Below are 24,001 nucleotides of genomic sequence, written 5' to 3'. Positions count from 1 at the left end.
TTCTGACATTTTTAGCGTCTTAAAGGCGGTGGTATATATATTCTAACCGCATAACACATATACCCTAAGTAAACGTTAACCGGCAATCTCTCTTCATCAAAGTTAAGCATTACCGATAAACTATCACACTTTTTCCGTCTCTTGTAACTTTCAAACGTTTGGCCTCAATAATTTTTGCTCCTTTTATGTTCTGTTTAATCTCATCCATAGTAACTTTTGTTGGTATCCCCGAAATAACACCTCTAGTCCACTTTCTATTGTTGGGTATTGAGCATTGTGCTCCTTTGCCATTTATTTTACATAATCTTTTCACTTTACCTTGCTGAGCACTATCCCGACTAATCACTAATAGTGATCCATTTCGTAAAATCTTTGCTCCTTTAGCCTCGCCTATAATTTTACTGAGCATCTTGTCAAACGAATCAGGTTCCAATCACCAAAAGATGCTCTGTCTTCACTTAGTTTTATAATTGCTTTAATCTCATCTTTTTTCCATTGTTTTGCTGTCCTGCTTTGATCATCCACTGACTCCTCAGAGTTTGATATCCTGTAGCTCTGCTTTCTTTTCTTCCTCTTTCCATTCCGTTCCTCTTTCCCGCCAACCTCCATCTCTGGTTCACTTCCACTCTAGCCAAAAACTTCCTTCAGCAGCTTGGCTCATTCCCTGATGTTCTCTCCCTCCGCCATTTTCCAGTCACAACTCGACTCTCTCTTTCCACAACCACTCCAGCCAAATTATCCCTAATTCAGCAGCCACCCTCTCCCTCCCCCTCCGTTCCCGTCCCTTCCTCTATCCTTATTTCACTCTGCCCCCTCCCCCAGCTGCCTATCACCTCTCTCATGGTTCTGCCTCCTTCTACTACCCATTGTGTTTTCCCCTATTCCTTCTTCACCTTTCCTGCCTATCGCCTATCACCTCCCTGCTTCCCCCACCCCACCCCTTTGTCTTTCTCCATACTGGTTTTTCACCTGGAACCTACCAGCCTTCTCCTTCCCACCCTCCCCCGACCTTCTTTATAGGGCCTCTGCCCCTTCCCCCTACAGTCCTGACGAAAAGTTCCGGCACGAAACGTCGACTCATCGTTTCCACGAATACTGCCCGACCTGCTGAGTTCCTCCAGCGTGTTGTGAGTGTTGCTTTGATCCCAGCATCTGCAGATTATTTTGTGTTTAGGAGTTTAACTCAAAACGCCTTGGAGAATTCTGGTCACAAACAACAGAAAATCTGCAGATGCTGGAAATCCAAGCAATACACAAAATGCTGTGTTCCTTGAGAGAAGTCTATCCTCGACTTGTAAAGTGAGCTATGGACGCTTTATTTCCATTTGCAACAGACCCGAGACCCGAGACCCGAAACATCGGTAGTACTTTTTCCCATAGATGCTGCCTGGCCTGCTGAGTTGCTCCAGCATTTTGTCTGTGTGGCTTGGATTTCCAGCAGCTGCAGCTTTTTCTAGCCAGAGTAAAGGAGAAACTTTGAACTTCTGTCCCCACGGCGGCGCTGTTGTCCGGGTTCTCCGGTCCTTCGGCGGCATCGCTATTTCCCAGGTCCTCCGGCCGAACGGCGACGCTGCTGCCCGAGTCCTCCGGCCGTACGGCGACGCTGCTGCCCGAGTCCTCCGGCCGTACGGCGACGCTGCTGCCCCAGTCCTCCGGCCGTACGGCGACGCTGCTGCCCGAGACCTCGGCCGTACGGCGACGCTGCAGCCCGAGTCCTCCGGCCGTACGGCGACGCTGCAGCCCGAGTCCTCCGGCCGTACGGCGACGCTGCAGCCCGAGTCCTCCGGCCGTCCGGCGACGCTGCTGCCCCAGTCCTCCGGCCGAATTGCGGTGCTGTTGCTCGGGTCCTCCGAACGCGCGGTGGTGCCGTGCTTAGGCCCTGACGGGCGGATCTCGGGTCGGGAGCTGGAGTCTATTGTTGGGCAGCCGGGGCGGTGACCCTTTCTTCATGACAGGGCGTACATGGCGTCGGCGCCACAACCACAACAGCAGCAACAACAGCCGCAGCAGCCGGGCTTGACAGTGGACCAGGCAAAAGGTGAGACCGGGGCTCCATCTCAACGTAGGCCCTGAGGATGGGCTTCAGTCCTTAGTCCCCGGTCCGGAGACCTCACAATGGTCTTGGATTCTGGGACCCAAGGATATATTGGTCACCCAGGTCGTGATACCACGTATACCGTTGGTACCAAGGTGTATCAAGGGTGTCACTGTTTCTGAGTCCTATGGCGATTCAGTGGGAACGTCTTTCTCTGTAACAAGTTCAAAACGGGTGGGGTCGGTGTCAATGGATTGTCCAGGCCGTAGTTTTAGCATCCTTTCGACAAGCCACTGTCTGAAGGGCCCAGTGAGTCAGGAAACCAGGGATCGACATTCGACCGAGGGTTGGTATGGTGTGTCATTTGTGTCATAGAAATCCATGTCACTGAATCAGACCTTATACTATCGCTGCCTCGGCAAAGCAGCCCCCATCCACCAGGACATTCTCTCTTCAGCCCTCTTCCATCGGGCAGAAGATACAAAAGCCTGAAAGCACATAGCACCAGGTTCAAGGACGCTTCTATCTACTCTGTTGTTATAAGACTATTAAGTAGTGCCTTAGTACGATAAGACTTCAAGTCTACATTGCTGTGATCTTGCACCTTTCTGTTTACCTGCACAGCACTCTCTAGCCTGTTATATTTTATATGTTATTGTTTTACCTTGTTCTTCCTCAGTGCGCCGTGTAATGATTTGATATATATGAACGGTATGCAAGACAAGCTTTTCATTGTATCTTGGTTCGTCTGACAATAAACCAGTTCCATCCCATTCCAACCCATTCGAGTTAACCAAGATTCCTATCGAAGCCATTCCCATTTGGCATTGTATAGCCCATTCCCTTATTCCATATCTGTACCACCGGTACACACAAGTTGTTTCTCAGATCCTTCTCAAATCTTTTCTTTCTCTCCTTAAACCAATGCCCTCTATTTTACCCTCCCTTTACCTTTGGGAAAAGTGGACAATTGTCTTTTATCTGTCCCTCATGGTCTTGTACGCCCCTCTGCAATCACCCCTCCGTCTGCAATGAATAATTTCATCCAACCTCTCCTATAACTCAGGCACTCAAATCCTGGCAATGTTTCTCTAAACTTCCTTTGCCCTCTTTCCAGCTTAATGACAACTTTCCTTTAACAGAGTAATCAAAACTGTACAATATGTGACAGCTGCTGCCTCACCAACATCTTGTACACCAGAGTCAGTAGCTGTCTGACGTTTGGCCACATTCCAGAAACGTGAGGAACAGTACTGCGCAGTAATAGAAACCCCATCACTCGCTGCTGCCTTGTCGCTCTTCCCCCCCCCCCCGACCCGCCTGACACACTTTGCCTCTCCCCTTCGCCCAGTGATTCTGGCTGAAGTGATCAAGGCCTTCAGCTTGCCGGAGAATGCGATGAGGATGGAAGAAGCCCGAGACAATGCCTGCAATGACATGGGCAAGATGCTGCAGTTCGTGTTGCCCGTGGCAACCCAGATCCAACAAGAGGTCATTAAATCGTATGGATTCAGCAATGATGGGGAAGGTAAGTGTTGGCATTATACCGGGAATGACCCACCCTCTGCAGCTCCTCCTATCCCTCGTCTGGGGATCATTGTTTTCCTTCAGCATAGGTTCCCAAACTTCCTCAGTTTGTTCCATCAATAGCAGCAGTATCTTCAGCTGCCTGGTCTCTGAATTCCCTCCTTACATCTCTTTGCACGCTCAGACTTTAAAATAGGGGAACTGAATTAGGCCACTGAGGCCATTAAGTCTACTCTGTGATTCGATCATGGCTGATTTATTTCCTCATTATCCTGCCTCCCAGCCCTGTAACTTGTTGTTTTTTAATGTAAGATCTACTTCTTCAAGCACATTTTTGGCCATCTGGTAGGTTTCTGTGGCTTGTTGGACCATAAGGGGCGCCACGGTAGCATCGCTGGGCGTTCCAGACTTCGGCATTTAATTCCAGTGTTTTTCTGTGAGGAGTCTCTCTACGTCCTACGCGTGGAATGCGTGGGCATTCTCCGGCTTCCTCACACAGTCCAGAGACATCGTGGATAGGTGAATTGGTCATTGTAAATCTCCTGTGGTCTAGGTAAGGGTTAATTGGTTTGTCGGAGGGTTGGTCAGATGGCATCACTTGAAGGGCCGGAAGGGCCTATTCTGTACTGTATTGCTAAATAAATAAATAAGTCAGGAGCAGAATTAGGCCACTTGGCCCTCTGTGTCCCCTCCACCATTCCATCATGGCTGATTTATTATCTCTTTCAATTCCATTTTCCTGTCTTCTCCTTGTAACCTTTGATGCCCTTACTAATCAAGAACCTATGAAAGTCTGCTTTAAATATACTCAATGACTTGGCACATCAATAAATTTCACAGATTCACCACCCTCTGAGTAAAGAAATTCCTCCTTATCTCTGTTGTAAAAGGACGTCCCTCTATTCTGAGGTTGTGCCCTCTGGTCCTGGCTCATTCACTATAGGAAACATCCTCTCCACGATAGAGTGAACAGCCTGCTGCTGACGCATGACTGCAGTGCTAGGTCCATTGCAAACCGAATCATCAAGTTCGCTGATGACCCAACAACGGTCGGCCTCATCAACAACAGGGACAAGATGGCACACAGCAAGGGGGGTAAAGAGGCTGGTGGAGTGCCACGAGCACAACTTGAGTCCTGCACACAAAATGCTGGTGGAACTCAGCAGGGCAGACAGCATCTATGGAAAAGAGTAAACAGATGCCATTTTGGCCCAAGACCCTTCATCGGGACTTCCTCAGACACAGCCTCAGAATAGAGGGGTATCCTTTTAGGATGGAGATGAGGAGGAATTTCTTTCACCAGAGGGTAGTGAAACTGTGGAATACTTTGCCACAGACAGTTGTGAAGGCCAAGTCTTTAAGTATATTTAAGGCAGAGGTTGATAGATTCTTGACTGGTCAGAGCATGAAGGGATATGGGGAGAAGACAGGAGATTGGAGAGAAAAATTGGACCAGCCATGATGAAATGGCAGAGCAGACTCAATGGGCCAAATGCTCCTAAATCTTTTGGCCTTATCAGGGTCTCTCTTCCATCCATCAGAAATATTTATCAGAAGCATTGCATACATGGAGCCTTAGCACTGACAGTGCTAAAGCCCTACATACAACAATCTCTTTGACCCCTAGCATAAGACAGGAGTTACTGTAGCACTTAGGCAAGAAAACAGCTTCATCCCAGCTGTTGAGCTCCCAGCCACCACCTGGGTCTCATCATGCATGAAGTGTCAGTAGCATTATACTGTCTACTTTTTAACTTGAATAATAAATGCATCGTGTTATTTGTTAATTTACCGCTGGAGTTATTACTTTTTGTTATGTGTGTGAGTTATATGTACTGTGTTGTACACCTTGGTCTGGAGGAATGTTGTTTCATTTGGCTGTATACATGTGTACAGTTGATTGACAATGAACTCGAACTTAACTCTATCTAAGCCTTTCAATATTCAATTAGGTTTCAGTGAGATACCCCTTTATTCATCTCAAATCAGTGAGTACAGGCCCAGAGCCATCAAACGCTCCTCATACATCAACCCTTTCATTTCCAGAATCCTACTTATGAACCTCCTCTGGACCCTCCCCAATGCCAACACATCTTTCTTAGATAAGGGGCCCAAAACTGCTCTCAATATTCTGTGGGGTCTGACAAGTGCCTTATAAAGCCACAGCATTACATCCTTGCTCTTGTATTGAAGTCTTCTTGAAATGAATGCTAACATTGCAAACAAGAGACAAGAAAAAAATCTGTAGATGCTGGAAATCCAGCAACACACAAAAACATCTGCAAATGAATGTCTGGCTAACATTGCATATGTCTTCCTTATCACCAACTCAACCCGCAAGTTAACTTTTAGGGAAACCTGCACAAGGGGTCTCAAATCCCTTTGCACTTCCAATTTGTTACTTTTCTCCCCATTTATAAAATGTCTACGTCTTTATTCAGTCTACCAGAGTGCATGTCCATACACCTCCCTATACGATATGCCATCTACCACTTCTTTGCTCATTCTCCCAATCTATCTGTCCTTCTGCATACTCCCTGCTTCCTGAACACTACCTGCCCCTCCACTTCTAACTAAAAATCTTGTTGGGAGTGAGTCATTGAAGTAGCAAGTGAGAGAGTGACATCTTGCAGGGCGGGAGCTATTTGAAGACTGCAAGTCCTTTTGAGAGTGAGTCTTATTTGAGCCAATAAAAAGAAAGGAGATGTAAGCAGAGTGGCCATTGTTGGAGTGGGCCAGTGTTAGAGTGGTCTGGCTTTGCAAGCACAGACGGCAACACTAAGTAAGTTTTTAGTGATTTTTTTTCCTGTTAGTAAATAGCTAGTATGCTGAGAATGGGTCCAGAGTTAGTCTCTTGTGTGAAATGTGAGAACTTTTGGAGACTTCCAGTGTCCCTGATAACTACATTTACACCAGGTGTACAGAGCTGCAACTCCTTAGAGACCGAATTGCAGAACTGGAGCTGCAGCTCATATGGGATAATGAGAAGGTAATGGATAGGAGCTACAGGGAGGTAGTCACCCCTAAGTTGCAGGAGGCAGGTGACTGTCAGGAGAGGGAAAGGGAATAGGCAGCCAGTGGCTGTTCCCCTCAATAATAAATATACCGCTTTAGATAGTGTTGGTGGGACGGGGGGGTGGGGGAGCAACATACCAGGGAGAAGCCACAGCGAGCGGATCTCTTGCATTGACTCTGGCTCTGTAGCTCAGAAGAGAAGCGGGTGGGGTTGGGGGGTGGAGAATGCTGTAGTGAAAAGGGATTCCATAATTTAAGGAGCAGACAGGATATTCTGTGGATGTGAAAGAGACAGCCAAATGGTATTTTGCCTCCCAAGTTCCCGGGTCAGTGATTTTACTGACTGCGTTCACAGCGTTCTAAATGGGGAGAGTGAGATCCCAGAAGTTGTGGTATATATTGGTACCAGTGACATAAGTAGGGAATGCAAGGTGGTCCTGAAGGGAGAAAATAGGGAGTTGGGTGGAAAGCTGAAAAGCAGGACTTGCAGAGTCATAATCTCTGGATTGTTGCCTATGTCACGTGCCAGTGAGGGTAAGAATAGGATGATTTGGCAGATTAATGTGTTGCTGACAAGTTGATGCAGGGAGCAAGGTTTCAGATTTATGGATCATTTGGATCTCTTCTGGGGAAGATAGGTCCTGTACAAAATGGACAGGTTACACCTCAACGTGAGGGGGACCAAATTCCTTGATATTGAGTTTGCTTAAACTTTTGGGGAGGGTTTAAACTAATGTGGCAGGGGTATGGGAACTGGAATGATAGAGCAGTTGATATCCAAGTAGATGCAGTGTGCAGAGAGACTGTAAAGTAGGTCAGGCAGATGTTAAGGCAAAATTGCCATCAGTAGGATGAGTTGAAGTGTAACATGGTAAAATCAAGAAGGGTGATGAATACAGGACTGAAGGTTTTGTATTTGAATGCACGCAGTATATGAAATAAGGTAGACGATGTTGTAGTGCAGTTAGAGATTGTCAGATATGATATTGTGTACATGACTGAGTTGTGGCTGAAAGATCATAGTTGGGAGCTTAACATCAAAGGATATAGAACCATAGAAACACAGAAAACCTACATCACAATACAGGCCCTTCGGCCCACAAAGCTGTGCCGAACATGTCCTGACCTTAGAACTACCTAGGCTTACCCATAGCCCTCTATTTTTCTAAGCTTCATGTACCGATCCAGGAGTCTTTTAAAAGACCCCATCGTTTCTGCCTCCACCACCGCCATCGGCAGCCCATTCCACACACTCACCACTCTCTGTGTAAAAAACTTACCCCTGACATCTCCTCTGTACCTATTTCCAAACACCTTAAAAATATGCCCTCTCGCGTTAGCCATTTCAGCCATAGGGAAGAGCCTCTGACTATCCACACGATCAATGCCTCTCATTATCTTGTACACCTCTATCGGGTCACCTCTCATCGTCCGTCGCTCCAAGGAGAAAAGGTCAAGTTCATTCAACCTATTCTCATAGGTCATGCTCCCCAATCCAGGCAACATCCTTGTAAATCTCCTCTGCACCCTTTCTATGGTTTACCTTATATTAAAAGGATAGGCAGATAAGCAGAGGGGTTGGGGTGGCACTGTTCGTTGAAAAAAAATTTTCAATCCTTAGGAAGAGGTAACGTAGGATCAGAAGATGTAGAACCCTCGAGGGTAGAGTCAAGAAACTGCAAGAGTAAATTGACCCTGATGAGAGTTATATACAGGCCTCCAAATAATAGTAAGGATGTGGGTTACAAATTACAAGGGGTGATAGGAAAGGCATATCAAAAGGGCAAAGTTAACGGTAGTATTGGGGGATTTTAATGTGTAGATAGATTGGGAGAATCAGTTTGGTGCTGGATTCCAAGAGCGGGAATTTGTAGAATGCCTGCGAGGTGGCTGTTTAGAACAGCTTGTGATTGAGCCCACTAAGGGGAAAGCAATTCTGGATTGGGAGCTGTGTAATTAACCAAATTTGATTAGGGAGCTTTAAGTAAAGAAGTCCAAAGGAAGCAGTGATCACCATATGACAGAATTCACCCTGCAGTTTGAGAGGAAGAATCTAAAGTCAGATCTATCAGTATTGCAGTGGAGTAAAGGGAATGACAGAGACATGAGAGAGGAGCTGGGCAATGTAGATTGGAAGGGAACACAGGCAGGCATGACTGCAGAAAAACAATGGCAGGAGTTTCTGGGCGAAATTCAGAATGCACAGGATGGATACATGCCGAAAATGTAAGTATTCTAAAGGGAGGATGACACAACTGTGGCTAACAAGGGAAGTCAAAGATAGCATAAAAGCAAAAGAGAGGGCATGCAATATATAGCAAGAATGAGTGGGAAGTTAGAGGATTGGGAAGCTTTTAAACACCAACAGAAGGCAACTAAGAAGCAATAAGCAGAAAAAAGATGAAATATGAAGGTAAGCTAGCCAATAAGACCATAAGACATAGGAGCAGAATTCAGCCATTCAGCCCATCGAGTCTCCTCCACCATATCATCATGGATGATCCCGGATCCCACTCAACCTCATACACCTGCCTTCTCTCCATATCCTTTGATGCCCTGACCAAGCAGGAAACCATCAACTTCTGCCTGAAATACACCCACATACTTGGCCTCCACCACAGTCTGTGGCAGAGCATTCCACAGATTGACTACTCTCTGGCTTAAAAAAATTCCTCCTTACCTCTGTTCTAAAAGGTTGCCCTCAACTTTGAGGTTGTGCCCTCTAGTTCTGGATACCCCCACCATGGGGAACATCCTCTCCGCATCCACCCTACCTTGTCCTTTCGACATTCAGTAGGTTTCAATGAGTTTGCTCTGCGTTCTTCTAAATTCCAGTGAATACAGGTCCAAAGCTGCCAAATGCTCCTCATGGTAACCACTTCATTCCCGGAATCATCCTCGTGAACCTCCTCTGGATTCTCTCCAATGACAACACATCCTTTCTGAGATATGAGGCCCAAGACTGTTGACAATACTCCAAGTGCAGCCTGACTAGTATCTTATGAAGGCTCAGCATTATCTCCTTGCTTTTATATCCTATTTCCCTTGAAATAAATGCCAACATTGCATTTACCTTCTTTACTACAGACTCAACCTGTAAATTGGCCTTCTGGGAGTCTTGCACAAGGATTTATAAGTCTCTCTGCACCTCTGATGTTTGAACCCTCTCCCCATTTAGATAATAACTCCTTGTACCAAAATGTATTATCATATATTTCCCAATACTATTCTATCTGCCACATTTTTGCCAGTTCTTCCAATTTGTCAGCACTACCTACCTCTGCACATATCTTTGTATCATCCACAAACTTTGCCACAAAGCCATCAATTCCATTATCCAAATCATTGACAAACATGAAAAGTAGTGGTTCCAATACTGACCCCTGAGGAACACCAATAGTCACTGGCAGCCAAGCAGAAAAGGTCCCTTTTTTCCCACTCATTGTCTCCTACCTGTCAGCCATTCCTCTACCCATGCCAGTATCTTTCCTGTCATGCCATAGGAATTTACCTTTTTAAGCAGCCTCATCTGTAGAACCTTATCAAATGCCTTCTGAAAATCCACGTAAATGCCATCCACTGCTTCTCCTTTGTCCACGCTGATTGTTACTTCCTTGAAGAATTCTAGCAGATTAGTATAAGAATACCAATTTTTTTTTTCAACTGTATAAAGAGCAAAAGGGGCAAGAGTGGATATGGGACCACTGGAAAATGATACTGGAGGGTTATTAATTATTTTGCATCAATTTTCATTATGGAGGACACTAGCAAGGGTCAGAGAGCAGAACTGAATGTTGTTGCTATTACTAAGGAGAAGGTGCCTGGGAAGGTGTAAGGTCTGAGGATAGATAAGTCACCTGGACTAGATGGACTACACCCCAGCGTTCTATAAGAGGTATCTGAAGAAACTGCGGAGACATTAATGATCTTTCAAGAATTATTCGATTCTGGTATTGTTCTAGAAAATTGTAAAAGTCATTCCACTCTTCTAAGAAGGCGGCGGGGGGGGGTCAGAAAAAAGGAAATTATAGACCAGTTAGCCCAATTTCACTGGTTGGGAAGGTGTTGGAGTCCATTAATAAGGAAGAGTTTTCGGGGGACTTGGAGGCACTTGACAAAGTCAGTATGATTTCCTTAAGGGGAAATCGTGTCAAACCAATCTATTGGAATTCCTTGAGGAAATAACAAGCAACATAGACAAAGGTGAGTTAGTGGATGTTGTTTACTTGGATTTTCGCAAGGCCTTTGACAAGATGCCGCACACGAGGCTGCTTAAAATAAGAGCCCATGATATTAGCATGGATAGAAGATTACCATCTGGGAGAATGCAAAGAGTGAGAATTAAGGGGGCCCTTTCCGTTTAGCTGCCGGTGACTAGTGGTATTTCACAGTGGTGGGTGTTTGTAAACCTGGCCACAGAGCCATCGATTCCAATATCCAAATCGTTGACATGATTTTATTTTGTAGTACTCAAAATCAGGTTTATTATCACTGACATATGCAGTGAAGCTGGTGGTTGTGCCGCAGAAGTACGGTGCAATACATTAAAAAACGATAAAGTGCAATAAAAAATATTGTCTGTTCAGAAATCTGATGGTATGACTCGAGTCATGTCTTGGTGTGTTATATGACATTGTCAAGCTTGTGGCTTGCTGTTGTCCATTGCTTCCCCCTTTTATCACAGTATTTCTGCTGGAGGCTTTGGTCCTACCTTGAGTGTTGTTGGCATTGGTGACCAGCGTCTTTTTCCCAGGAGCCCCTCGTTGAATGCAACAAATCCTATCACCACCAAAACTGATGAATAAATCTATTTTGTAATTTAAAGCATTTGCAAGTAAAATTCACTGTGGGGAAAATGAGAACATTTTTTATGCACTAGATGTAGATTCACTGGTAACATAGTCATTAAGTATGGAAGCAGGCCCTTAGTCTGCTGACCATCAAACACCCACTGACAGTACTTTCACTTTATTCTCCCATCAGTCACCACCTACCTCACCTCCCTCAGATTCTGCCACTCATCCACCTTCCACAGACTGGCAATTTACATCTCCGTCCCCTCCATCACCACTGTCCCCACCCTCCAGTCCTCCTTCCCCATCTTCTCCCCCATCTCCTTCCCCTTGCCCCTTTTCCCCTTCCCTCCTCCCATTTCAACCTACCCAGCTCATCCCTACCTTCCCTACTCATCACCCTCCTACCTCTTTTACCCTCTTTACCTAGTTGGTGCCCCAGTTCCTTTCCATTGCCTCTGCACCCATGTCCCAACCCAAAGCTATTACAGACTTTTTGAAAGGCCCACAGACTTGTTGTGAGTCAACAGTTGTCACTTCCCTCACTCCATGTCCCTGAGGCTCTTCCTCATAACATCACTACCAGCTCCATCCCGCGTGCCCCCCCTCATTTTTTTTGGAAACCCCACCAGTGCAGTTACCTTCCACTTTCTCATCAATGTGAATGGAGTGCACCCACATCTCAAGAGGGCGGGAAATGGAGTCTGTACTACCCTCATCTTTAAGCTCTTCAGGGCCCAGGCAGCATGAGATGCTGTGGATCACTGGATGTTGTGGACATGGGTGACTGAGGAGTGTTTTTCTCTGTTGAAGGTGTATTGAAGTTCGCTCGCATCGTCAAGGCCTACGAAGGGCAGGACCCCGAGGTCGCAGCCATGTCCGGGAAGCTCAAGTCTATGTTCCTGCCTCCAATGACTGCCCCCCCACACAGCTCCAGCATCCCCTCCTCGTAGTCTGCTGAACCAGGGGTGCTGGGAGCCTCGCAGGGCCAGGGACACCAGTCTAGGCCTCGTAGGCCTGCCCCCAGTGCCACAGGACTGCAGACAATTGTCACTGATCCCTCCACAGAATCGTCTCCTCAAGTTGCTCGTGACTCTGCTTACAGTGTTTTTTCCCCTTCTGTCAGGAGCCTCAACGTGCTTTAATCTCCAGGCTGGAGTGGATGGTAGACATCCCTAGAGGAGTACTGTAAGACAACAATGAAAGACTGTCCTGTCCCGTGTGTGGAACACACAATACCTAAGAACCACTCTAGGGTAGGCAAAGGGGCTACAAAAGAGTAGGGGATTGCTCTGCGCTACCTTCTGGGCAGCACACACAAAATGCTGGAGGAACTCAGCAGGTCAGGCAGCATCTATGGAAGGGTTATAAACAGTCAGTGTTTCAGGCCGAGAGCCTTCATCAGGACTGAGTGAAGGTGCTGGCTGCTGTCGTTCATCCTGACTAGTGCAGGGTTTTTGTTGCAGTCATATCCTGACAGTGTGGTTCAGTTCTCGTGTGCTTTCTTCTGCTTGTGGGGTGTAGCACTTCTCCAGATCCCTCAAGCTGTGTCCAGTTCATTGTACCAATATATATCAGGTGAGGGGAATACTCATTCTACATTTCCTGGGGCAAAGGTTGCTGGTGAGTTTGTCTGCTGCCAATGCTCCCTGTAAGGGGGTGGGGGGGTTGTGGTGAGGATTGTGATTTTAACCTGATAACTGGGTGGATTCCTGTGAGATTGGGGGCATAGACTGGTTGCCCATCCCGTCTAACTTCAGGAGATATGTCCAGTTCCCAAAGAGTTGGGGGAAATGCTTGCAGTTGGGACACCAAACCGTCCTGGCTCTCCCGAAGACTGACCCAGATGGGAGAAAGTGCCGTGGAGGAGCAATGCAAGCATTCGGTATCCCATCCAGCCCAGCCCCATTTCCTGAATATGTTCACCAGGTCAGTGTCTCATCCTTCACTGCTGAGTGATTCACATCAGCCATCTGGTGCTGTGGGGAAACGAAGTGCCCCTTAGTGAATTTAAATTGGATGTTTGAAGTAATAATCATCTGGGGTAGGGAAGGTTCAGTCAAAACATGACTTGGGAAGGCACCGCCTATTTCCTCTCCATTTCTGCATCCAATCCCTGGAGCTCCTGACCTAACAACTTCTGGGAGTGCCCTCAGCTCAAGACCACAAAGAATCAAGAAGGTGGCTTACATAGAAACATAGAAAACCTATAGCATAATACAGGCCTTCCGGCCCATAGAGCTGTGCCGAACATGTTCCTACCTTAGAAATTACTAGGTTTACTTATTACTAAGCTCCATGTACCTATCCAAAAGTCTCTTAAAAGACCCTAGAGTATCCACCTCCACCACCATTGCCGGCAGCCCATTCCATGCACTCACCACTCTCTGAGTAAAAAAACATACCCCTGACATCTCCTCTGTACCTACTCCCCAGCACCTTAAACCTGTGTCCTCTTGTGGCAACCATTTCAGCCCTGGGAAAAAGCCTGTGGCTATCCGCACGATCAATGCCTCTCATCATCTTATACACCTCTACCAGGTCACCTCTCATCCTTCGTCACTCCTAGAAGAAAAGGCTGAGTTCACTCAACCTTTTCTCATAAGGCATGCTCCCCAATCCAGGTAACATCCTTGTAAATCTCCTCTGCACCCTTTCTATGGCTTCCACATTCTTCCTGTAGTGAGGCGACCAGAACTGAGCACACTACTCCAAATATGGTCTGTCCAGGGTCCTATATAGCTGCAACATTACCTCTCAGCTCCTAAATTCAATTCCACGACTGATGAAGGCTTGTCATAACCCTTTGAATGGGCTCTAAATGCTGGGCTTGCCCAAAGAAAGAATATGGAAAAGAAAAAATGTTCGTCCGACCTGAAAAGCCAAGGGCTTGAGGTGAGAGCAGCACATAATACGCACTACCTGAACCAACTTCAGAAATAACTTTCAAAAGGGAACTGGACTTCGCTGGGAAATTTTGCAGGAACAATGGGCACTGTGATCAAATGCTCTGGGAACAAATGCACACCTTGGGTTGACTTCCTGTCCTGAATCTGTCTGTGCTTTTCATTCTTGCTCCTGGCACTCTGTGGGTTTTATCTATAGCATGATCACAAGCCATTGTCCTGTACCTGAAGATTTCATGTTGTGTACACAATAAAATGTGATAATGTGACAGAGGCTGCCTGTTGTTTGTGCTGTTTCTTCTTGTGTTGTCATGTTGCTCTTGTGTCTGATTCTCCTCGCTGCTGAGAAACCAGATTCTGGCAGAATCACTGAATATAAGGGAGAAATGTTGTGTCTTCTATGGCAGTTGAGGGATTATGAGGGAACAGGTAGAAAAGTGGAACAGAAGCCAAAGTTCTGCTGCCAGGCAATCAGAGGTTGACTGTTCTGCACCTTACTAGTTCCAGCACCACTGTGAAATGCATCTGGGTAGCGGAGCAGGCTCAAGGAGCCATCAGCTCCTACTCCGTCTCCTGTTTGTAATCCTTCACTACAATTGCCACGTGGGACAGTTTAGCACAGGAACAGGCTCTTTGACCCACATCGTTGGAACAAACTAATTAAATTAGTAATCAAATTCCCGGCTGAGCTAATTCCTCCTGCCTATGCAAACTCTGCAGGGTGGCACAGTAGCATAGCGGTACTGTAATTTACAGTACAGTGACCTGGGTTCAATTCCCGCCGCTGCCCGTAAGGAGTTTGTAAATTCTCTCCATGACTGCGTGGGTTTCCTCTGGTTTCCTCCCACAGTTTAAAGACCTGCCGGTTGGTAGGTTAAATGGCCATTGTAAATTGTCCCATAATTAGTCTGGGATTAAATTGGGGGATTGCTGGGTGATGTGGCTCTTAGGGCCAATTCTGCGCTGTATCTCAATACATTAATAAATATCCTTCCATCTCCTGCACAGACACGTGACTGAGAGCCTTTTAAATGCTTCTATTGTTTTTGTCTTCCACCACCACCCCCAGGCAGTATATTCCAGGCACCCACCACTCTTTGTGTAAAGAAACTTGCCCCACACATCACATCCAGTAATCTTCTTCTGCACCACTCCAACTCCTCCACATCCTCACCTTTTAATCCAATTCCTCATGTCCTGTCAACATCTTTACTCCTGGTAATCACTATGATATTATGGTCATGTTACTAATATGCATCCAAGAAAAATCATTGACCATTCTCCATTCTGAAGCACCAATCATTTAAAGGTTGAGGTGGGTTGGTCAAGGAATTTATATTGGCCAGGATTCCTGAGGGAACTCAGCCAGATCCTCTTTGTAATACAGTCCCACAGGATCTATCTGGAGTAACAAGCCATCTGCTGGATGAACACAGCGGATCAAGCAGCACCTGTGGGCGGACAGCAATTATCAGTGTTTTAGGTTGAAACCCCTAATAGTGGAGAAGGGGAAAAAAGTAAAGATAGCCAGCATAAAGAAGCCCCTCTGCTGTCAGATTTCTGAGTGGTCCATGAACAACATTGTGCTGTTCCACATTCGACTATGTTTGCTTTTATTATAACTTTTATTGTCTTGCACTGTACTGCTGCCACAAAACAACAGATATCACTACACACAGTGGCATGCAAAAGTTTGGGCACCCCTGGTCAAAATTTCTGTTACTGTAAATAGCTAAGCAAGTAAAAGATGAACTGATTTCCAAAAGGCATAAAGTTAAAGATGACACATTTCTTAAATATTTTAATCAAGAAAACTTTTGTATTTCCATCTTCTACAGTTTCAAAATAACAAAAAAGGAAAAGGGCCTGAAGCAAAAGTTTGAGCACCCTGCATGATCAGTACTTAGTAACACCCCCTTTGGCAAGTATCACAGCTTGTAAACACTTTTTGTAGCCAGCTAAGAGTCTTTCAATTCTTGTTTGGGGGATTTTCACCCATTCTTCCTTGCAAAAGGCTTCCAGTTCTGTGAGATTCTTGGGCCGCCTTGCATGCACTGCTCTTTTGTGGTCTATCCACAGATTCTCGATGATGTTTAGGTCAGGGGACTGTGAGGGCCATGGCAAAACCTTCAGCTTGCACCTCTTCAGGTAGTCCATTGTGGATTTTGAGGTGTGTTTAGGATCATTATCCTGTTGTAGAAGCCATCCTCTTTTCATCTTCAGCTTTTTTACAGAAGGTGTGATGTTTGCTTCCAGAATTTGCTGGTATGTAATTGAATTCATTCTTCCCTCTACCAGTAAATGTTCCCCATGCCACTGGCTGCAACACAAGCCCAAAGCATGATCGATCCACCCCCGTACTTAACAGTTGGAGAGGGGTTCTTTTCATGAAATTCTGCACCCTTTTTTCTCCAAACATACCTTTGCTCATTGCAGCCAAAAAGTTCTATTCAAAAGGTTCAAAGGAACATCTAAACAAGCCTGATGCATTTTGGAAACAAGTCCTGTAGACTGATGAAGTTAAAGTAGAACTTTTTGGTCGCAATGAGCAAAGGTATGTTTGGAGAAAAGAGGGTGCAGAATTTCATGAAAAGAACCCCTCTCCAACTGTTAAGCACGGGGGTGGATCGATCATGCTTTGGGCTTGTGCTGCAGCTAGTGGCACAGGGAACGTTTACTGGTAGAGGGAAGAATGAATTCAATTAAATTCCAGCAAATTCTGGAAGCAAACATCACACCGTCTGTAAAAAAAAATCCGAAGATGAAAAGAGGATGGCTTATACAACAAGATAATGAATCTAAACACACATCAAAGGTGATAGACAAAGCTGTTAGACAAAGAAGGTGATACTGGGTAGAGGTGATACCCCAGAACCAGACTAGCGAAAGGGAAGAGCTAGTGGGTGAAGGGTCTGGGTAGTAGGTGGACAGAACCAGGAGGGAGAGAGGGATAAAAATGGAAAAATTGGAAAGAGAGAGAGGCTAGGGAAAGATGCATCAAAAGTGAGGATTAACTGTTGGAGAGTTCAGCATTCTTATCATTGCCCAGGCAGAATGTGAGCTTTTGATCCTAAATTTTCAGAAAGTTCAGATAGGTTTACCATTGCAAGCCGAGAAAGGCTCTTCCAGAGCTGACCCATGGGAACATCAGCCCAGAGACAGAAACATAAGATACTGCAGATGCTTGAATGATGCATGGCATAGGGCCTTGACCAAAGGTGTTGAACATCTCCGTGCATCCACAGGTACTGCTCAATCCACTGAGTTCGTCCTGCAGTTTGCTTTTTGACCCAGACTATGTGTTCGATACTGTAGAGTGGGACTTGAGCCGAGATCCTTCCAACTCACAGGTGAGTAAGCAACATACTGAATCACATCTACAATATTCAGAACGTAGGAATCTTTTAAACATTCCACTGACACGATCACTTCATTCATGTCCTTGCCAAGCAGATGACAAGCATTTCCTCAGCTCTGTCCAAAGTGGCCGGCTGGGTAATTTTAATCACTCTCTGGGCACTGGGTTTAACCTGCTTTCCCTCCTCCCTCCTCACCTCAGCCTCACTAGACGAGAAGGCAGATCAGTAATAAAACCAAAAAATGTCCACTAGGCTGGAGACTTGGAGAAGATGATGTTTCTCGCTGATCATCTTGAAATGCTGGACGTTCAACTGCTCATTCGCAGTTATTCCTAGCCTTTTTTTCCAGTCTGTTGTCCACTTGTCAGTCCGTGCCAGGTCTCAGCTGTGGCCCAGTGGTCATCTTTTGAACTGCATTATGGGACATTATAGATGCAAGCTGATGCTGCAACAAATATCATTGATGGGTAGATTTGAAGGAAATTCTCACCTTTGTGGGGGTGGGGGGTGGAGGGTGGAGCGTTTCAAAGAACACTGCCTTTCAGACAGGGTTGTAGGCTTCATTTGTACCCCAGATTTATGACCATAAAGTTGGGGCTACCACCTCAGTACATGGCAGAGGGAATGTTGCACTGTTGGAGGCACAGTCTGTAGGACAAGGCTTTAATCCCTGACTGCCTTCTGCCTTGGAAGAATGAGAAAGTTTTGAAAATAGGGGCATTGATGGTGCAGATGTGGTAAGAAACTTTTCTTGCATCTCAGGATCACAGAATTATACAGCACAGAAACAGGCCCTGCAACCCAAATCATCCATGCTGACCAAGATGTCTACCTGAACTAGGCCTATTTGCCCATGTTTGCCCCACATGCCTTTCCTATCCATGTACATATACAAGTGTCTTTTAAACATTGTAATTGTAACTACCTTCCTCTGGCAGTTTATTTCACGTACCCACCAGACTCTGTGTGGATTAAAAAAAACTTGCCCCTCAGACCACCTTTAAATCAATCCCCTCTCACTTTAAACCTATGTCCTCTAGTTTTTGACTCTCTGCCCTGGTAAAAAGTTTGACCATCCACGCTGATTTTCCTCCTTGTGATTTTCTATACATCTATATGGTCATCCTTCAGCCTCCAATGCTTCAGTTCCAGCCTGACTTATTACTCAAGCCCTCCAGTCAAGGTGAAATTCTTGTGGATCTTTCCTGCACCCTTTTCAACTTAATACCAAAGACTTGCAGAGTTGTAACATCCCAATTTCTGCAGTCAATGCCTGACCGATGGAGGAAGATTTTGTTTTGATCCATAGGTTGCTTGCAATCTGGAATTCCTGAAGGGGTGGTGGAGGAAGAGACATTTACTGTATGATACATTTGTTGATTTATTATTGGTAGTGGTTTTTATTGTCATATGTACAAAGATACAATGGAAGGATTGTATAACATACTGTTGTACAGATTAAATCATTACACAGTGAATTGAGATGGTACAAAGTAAAACAATAACAATGTAGAATAAAGTGTAAAAGTTACAGAGGAAGTGTGGGTAAACAGTAAAGTGCAACTTTATTTTGAGGTAGATTGTGATTTCAAGGGTCCAGCTTATCGTACAAGAGATCCATTCAAGAGTCTGATAACAACAGGGTAGAAGCTGCTTACCAGGGCATACAAGGCAATGGGCAAAGTGCTAGAAAATAGGATTAAAGTAGATGACAGATACAGTATGTCGAAGGTCTTGTTTCTATGCTATGTGTCTCCATGACTAGGGAAGCAGAGATGCTCTCCCTGCTACCCTGGACAATACATACCCAGCAACCAGCATTGCTATTGGGCCACTGTTACTACACCCCCTGACATGGCCCTGCTGGCTGGTTTAAGGGTGTCTGAGAAATTCCACTGCAGTGACTGGTCTTTCCCTTCCACAGGAGAGTGGAAGTGGAGTTCCTCCACATCATTGGTAACCACTCCTGCCAGCTTATGATTATTCTGTCCATTCCAGACACACGGATTCACCAACTGGCTGAGCTGTTCCTTTGTGAACCTTGGCAGGATGGGTTTCACAAAGGTTCCTTGGTGAGTTTGATTTGGCTGTGGGGCGGACACTTGACAGTGCTGAAGAATGGAAATGGTTCAGGCAGCAGGGACGCTGGCTGGACACAGTAATGCTCATTGTCTCCCTGCCAAACTGCTGTCATTTTCCGAACTCTGATTTCATCCACACTCAGGTGTCTTGGCACAGTCTGTCCCTTGACCAAGGTTCCATGGGGATCTTTGAATGGTTTCCATAACATACAGTGCAGCAGGTCCTTCACAGTTTACAGAGGGGACTTCAAGCGGTACCAAACACCAAGATAAAGTCTTAGCCCCTCCTACCTGCCCTTCCATTTAGATTCCAGGTGCAATTTGGTGACAGACCACTTGAAAAGTCATCTCATGGAATTCCTGATACAGAAGAAGTGACGGCAAGATCCACAATCTCCCATCAGCACAGGAGCACCGCAGGGATGTATACTTAGCCCCCTGCTCTACTCACTCTACACCTATGACTGTGTAGCTAAGTGCAGCTCCAACACCATATACAAGTTTGCAGATGACAGGAGGGAGATTGAAAATTTGGCTGAGTGGTGTAATAACAACAACCTCTCACTCAATAATAAGACCAAGGAACTGACAGTAGACTTCGGGAGAGGGAGATAAGGTCCATGAGCCAGTAATCATCAGAGGTTTAAATACCTGTGTGTCACCATTTCAGAGGACCTGTGCTGGACCCATCATGTAAATATAATTAAGAAGAAAACACAACAGCGCCTCTACTTTCTTGGGAGTCTGTGGAGATTCACAATGTCATCAAAAGCCTTGGCAAACTCCTATAGATGTGTAGTGGAAAGTGTATTGACTGGCTACATTGTGGCCTGGTACGGGATCACCAATGCGTTTGAGCAGAAAATATTACAAAAGGTCGTGGATTCGGCCCAGTATATCATGGGAAAACCCTCTCAACCATTGAGCACATCTACATGAAACATTTCCGTGGAAAAGTGGCATCCATCATCAAAGATCCTCACCACCCAGGCCATGCTCCTTTCTCACTGCTGCCATCAGATAGAAACTACAGGTGTCTCAGGACTCACACCACCAGGTTCAAGAACAGTTACCACTCTTCAACCATCAGGCTCGTCAACAAAAGGGGATAGCTACACTCATTTAAGGACTCTTGTTATTTCATGTTCATTATTAATTGTTATTTATTATATGCATTTCCAGTTTGCAGTTACTGTACTACTTTATAAATCCTGTTTACAGTTACTGTTCTATAGATTTGCTAAACATGCCCGCTGAAAAAGAATCTGAGGGTTGTATGTGGTGACATGTATGTACTCTGATAATAAAATTTACATTGAACTTTGTGCCTTAGACTGCACTCTTGTTGTCTAACCCAGTTAGTTATAGAGCCATTTCTGTCACATAACACTAAATGCACCCAATGCTGCAATCTTCGTTGTAAAATTATAAATCACAAAGAAGGTCATTAGGCCCATTGCCTGTGTGGCTTTATTCCTTTTGAGCTAAGGCATTTGAGAGGGGAGTCAAGAGTCAACCATGGTGGTTGATATTGGTCTCATTCTATCACAGATATTTCCTTAGTCTTATCCATCCCACCCCCTCCTCCTTCCCTGAAACATGAAAATATTAGTTCTACTTTCTGTTTATTGTTTCTTCACATGCTGTCTGACCTGCTGAGTGTTTCCATCTTTGTCCTGAAATGTTAACTGTGTTTCTCTCACCACAGATGCTGCTTGTGTTTCCAGCATTTTATTCATGTCAGTGCTTTTGGGACTAGTACTACACAGAGACCAGGCCAGCCAAAGGATCGTAATTAATCACTCGGATGATTCACTCATTGTCTTCTAACCACAATTACTGAGACCAGATTATTCTTACAGATTTATTCTTGAAAATATATTCAACTCGTAATGCCAAGATGGATTTCTGCATGTAGGGTCCCATAAAGATTATAGATCTGGATTACAAATACCAGTTCTGAATCCTTGTACTTCATGATCAGTTCCATTGATCATCTGACTTGGAAAAGAATTGTTAAAAAAAAATTGTTCCGTTGTTCCATTTTCCTGTATTTGGCCCATATCCCTCTGTCCTATCCATGTAGCTGTCCAAATACAGTATATTCTAGGCGTTATTGCACCCACTTATAACACTTCCTCTGGCAGTTCATTCCATATATCCACCACCCTCTGAGAATCTCACCCCTCATTTGCCCTTTAAATCTTTCCCCACTCACCTTAAACCTATGCTCCCTAGTTTGAGACTCCCCTCCCTTGGGAAAAGGCAAGCTTTTCTACAGAAGTGGCTTGCCATTGCCTTCCTCTGGGCAGTGTCTTTACAGGACCGGTGACCCCAGCCATTATCAATACTCTTCAGAGATTGTATGCCTGATTTCAGTGGTCGCATAAATAGTACTTGTGACATGTACCAGCTGCTCATACAACCCACCCATCACCTGTTCCCATGATTTCATGTTGATTGGTTGGGGGGGGTGGGGTGCTAAGCAGGTGTACACCTGATCTGCAGACTAGTGATGGGGAGGAACATCTTACACCTCCTTTGGTATCCCCTCCCCGCCACCCAGTTCATATTGTTAGGTATTTCATATTTTTGTTCACTCTCCATAAGATCATAAGACACAGGAGCAGAATCAGGCCACTCAGCCCATCAAGTCTGCTCCGCCATTCCATTATGGCTGATCCCAGATCCCACTCACCCCCATACACTTGCCTTCTTACCATATCCTTTGATGCCCGGACCGATCAGGAAATGATCAGTTTCCACCTTAAATATACCCACAAACATGGCCTCCACTGATTCACTACTCTCTGGCTAAAAAAAGTCCTCCTTACATCTGTTCTAAAAGGCCGCCCCTCAATTTTGAGGCTGTGCCCTCTAGTTCTGGATACCTCCACCACAGGAAAGATCCCCTCCACATTCACCCTATCTAGTCCTTTCAGCATTCGGTATGTTTCAATGAGATCTCCCCCTATTCTTCGCAATAGCAGTGAGTACAGGCCCAAAGCTGCCAAACGCTCCTCATATGTTAACCCCTTCATTCCCAGAATCATCCTCGTGAACCTACTCTGGACTCTATCCAATGACAGCACATTCCTTCTGAGATACGGGGCTGTCTTCTGGAATTTGGCATCTCAATTATCAGAAGTACTTTCTTTATTCCCCCGTCTTTCCCAGTCTCTGTCACTGCAGGCCAGTTTATTGTCATGTGCACAAGTATCTGTATGCACAAATGCAATGAAAATCTTACTTGCAGGGCATCACAGGCATATTGCATCAAATACACAACATTCACAAGAAAAACATAAAGAAATTCTACAATGCTATACAAAAAAGAAGACAATTAGAGAAAAAAAACAATGTCAATTGTAGAGCAAAGTGATCATAGTTTTTCTATGAAGTAGTGATTAGGATTGTGCAGGTTGGTTCGGGAAGTGAATGGCTCCTGAACCTAGTGGTATGGGATGTCAGGCTTCTGCACCTCATGCCTCATGCTGTGGAAGGATGGCATGCCACAGATTGTTGGTATCTTTGATAATGGATGTTGCCTTCTTGAGGCGGCACCCGTCAATACTTATGATGGTGGGGAATCACTATCTAACATCTGTGCCCCATTACCTGTCCTTTTTTTCTCTCCTGCCCTTCACCCACCCTTTCTCTGCAACCTGGTGTGTTGTATCTTTAACTTGCCCCAGTTCTGCTGAAGGGTCAATGAACTGGAACTCTAAGCCTCCATGGGCACCGAGTGACACCTGTTTTTATTTCCGAATCCTCAGCATCTGCAGCATTTTGCTCTTGGGTCACTGTAGCAAATGCTCAGTGGGCCAGGCAGCGTCTGTGGAGGAAAGAACACAGTTTGCGTAACAGGTCGCTGACCTTGCTTTTGCACTTCTGTGCATGCAATCTTACTCCTTGCAATAGGCTGCACCTCAGGAAATAAAATGATACAATCACCCCCGCCCCCCCCCCAGAGTAGTCAGTTTATTAGGTACAGATGTATCTAATCAGCCAATCATATGGCAGTAACTCAATGCATTATTTATTTATTTATTTGAGATACAGCAAGGAACTAGTCCTTCGAGCCATGTTGCCCAGCAACCCCCGATTTAACCCTTGCCTAATGACCGGATAATTTACAATGACTGATTAACCTACCAACTAGTCTGTCTTTGGATTGTAGGAGGAAATTGGAGCACCTGGAAGAAACCCATGCAGTCATGGGGAGAATGTACAAACTTCTTACAAGAAATGGCGGGAATTGAACCCCAGTCACTTGCTAACTGCT

At 45.4% G+C, this 24,001-nt stretch overlaps 1 protein-coding gene across 1 annotated transcript; it reads left to right on the top strand.

Annotated features, from left to right (window-relative positions):
* Positions 1–1,819: 1,819 nt before the first annotated feature.
* grcc10 (gene rich cluster, C10 gene) lies at positions 1,820–14,550 on the top strand. Its single transcript, XM_063048254.1, has 3 exons — positions 1,820–2,038; positions 3,387–3,563; positions 12,184–14,550. The coding sequence occupies exons 1-3, from the start codon at positions 1,963–1,965 to the stop codon at positions 12,321–12,323; spliced, it is 393 nt and encodes a 130-aa protein (XP_062904324.1). The 5' UTR covers positions 1,820–1,962; the 3' UTR covers positions 12,324–14,550.
* The last annotated feature ends 9,451 nt before the right edge of the window (positions 14,551–24,001 follow it).

This window comes from Mobula hypostoma, chromosome 5, assembly GCF_963921235.1.
Source record: "Mobula hypostoma chromosome 5, sMobHyp1.1, whole genome shotgun sequence".
NCBI lineage: Eukaryota > Metazoa > Chordata > Chondrichthyes > Myliobatiformes > Myliobatidae > Mobula > Mobula hypostoma.
Note: the sequence above shows the minus strand (reverse complement) of the source record. Positions and strands in the feature narration are given on the sequence as shown.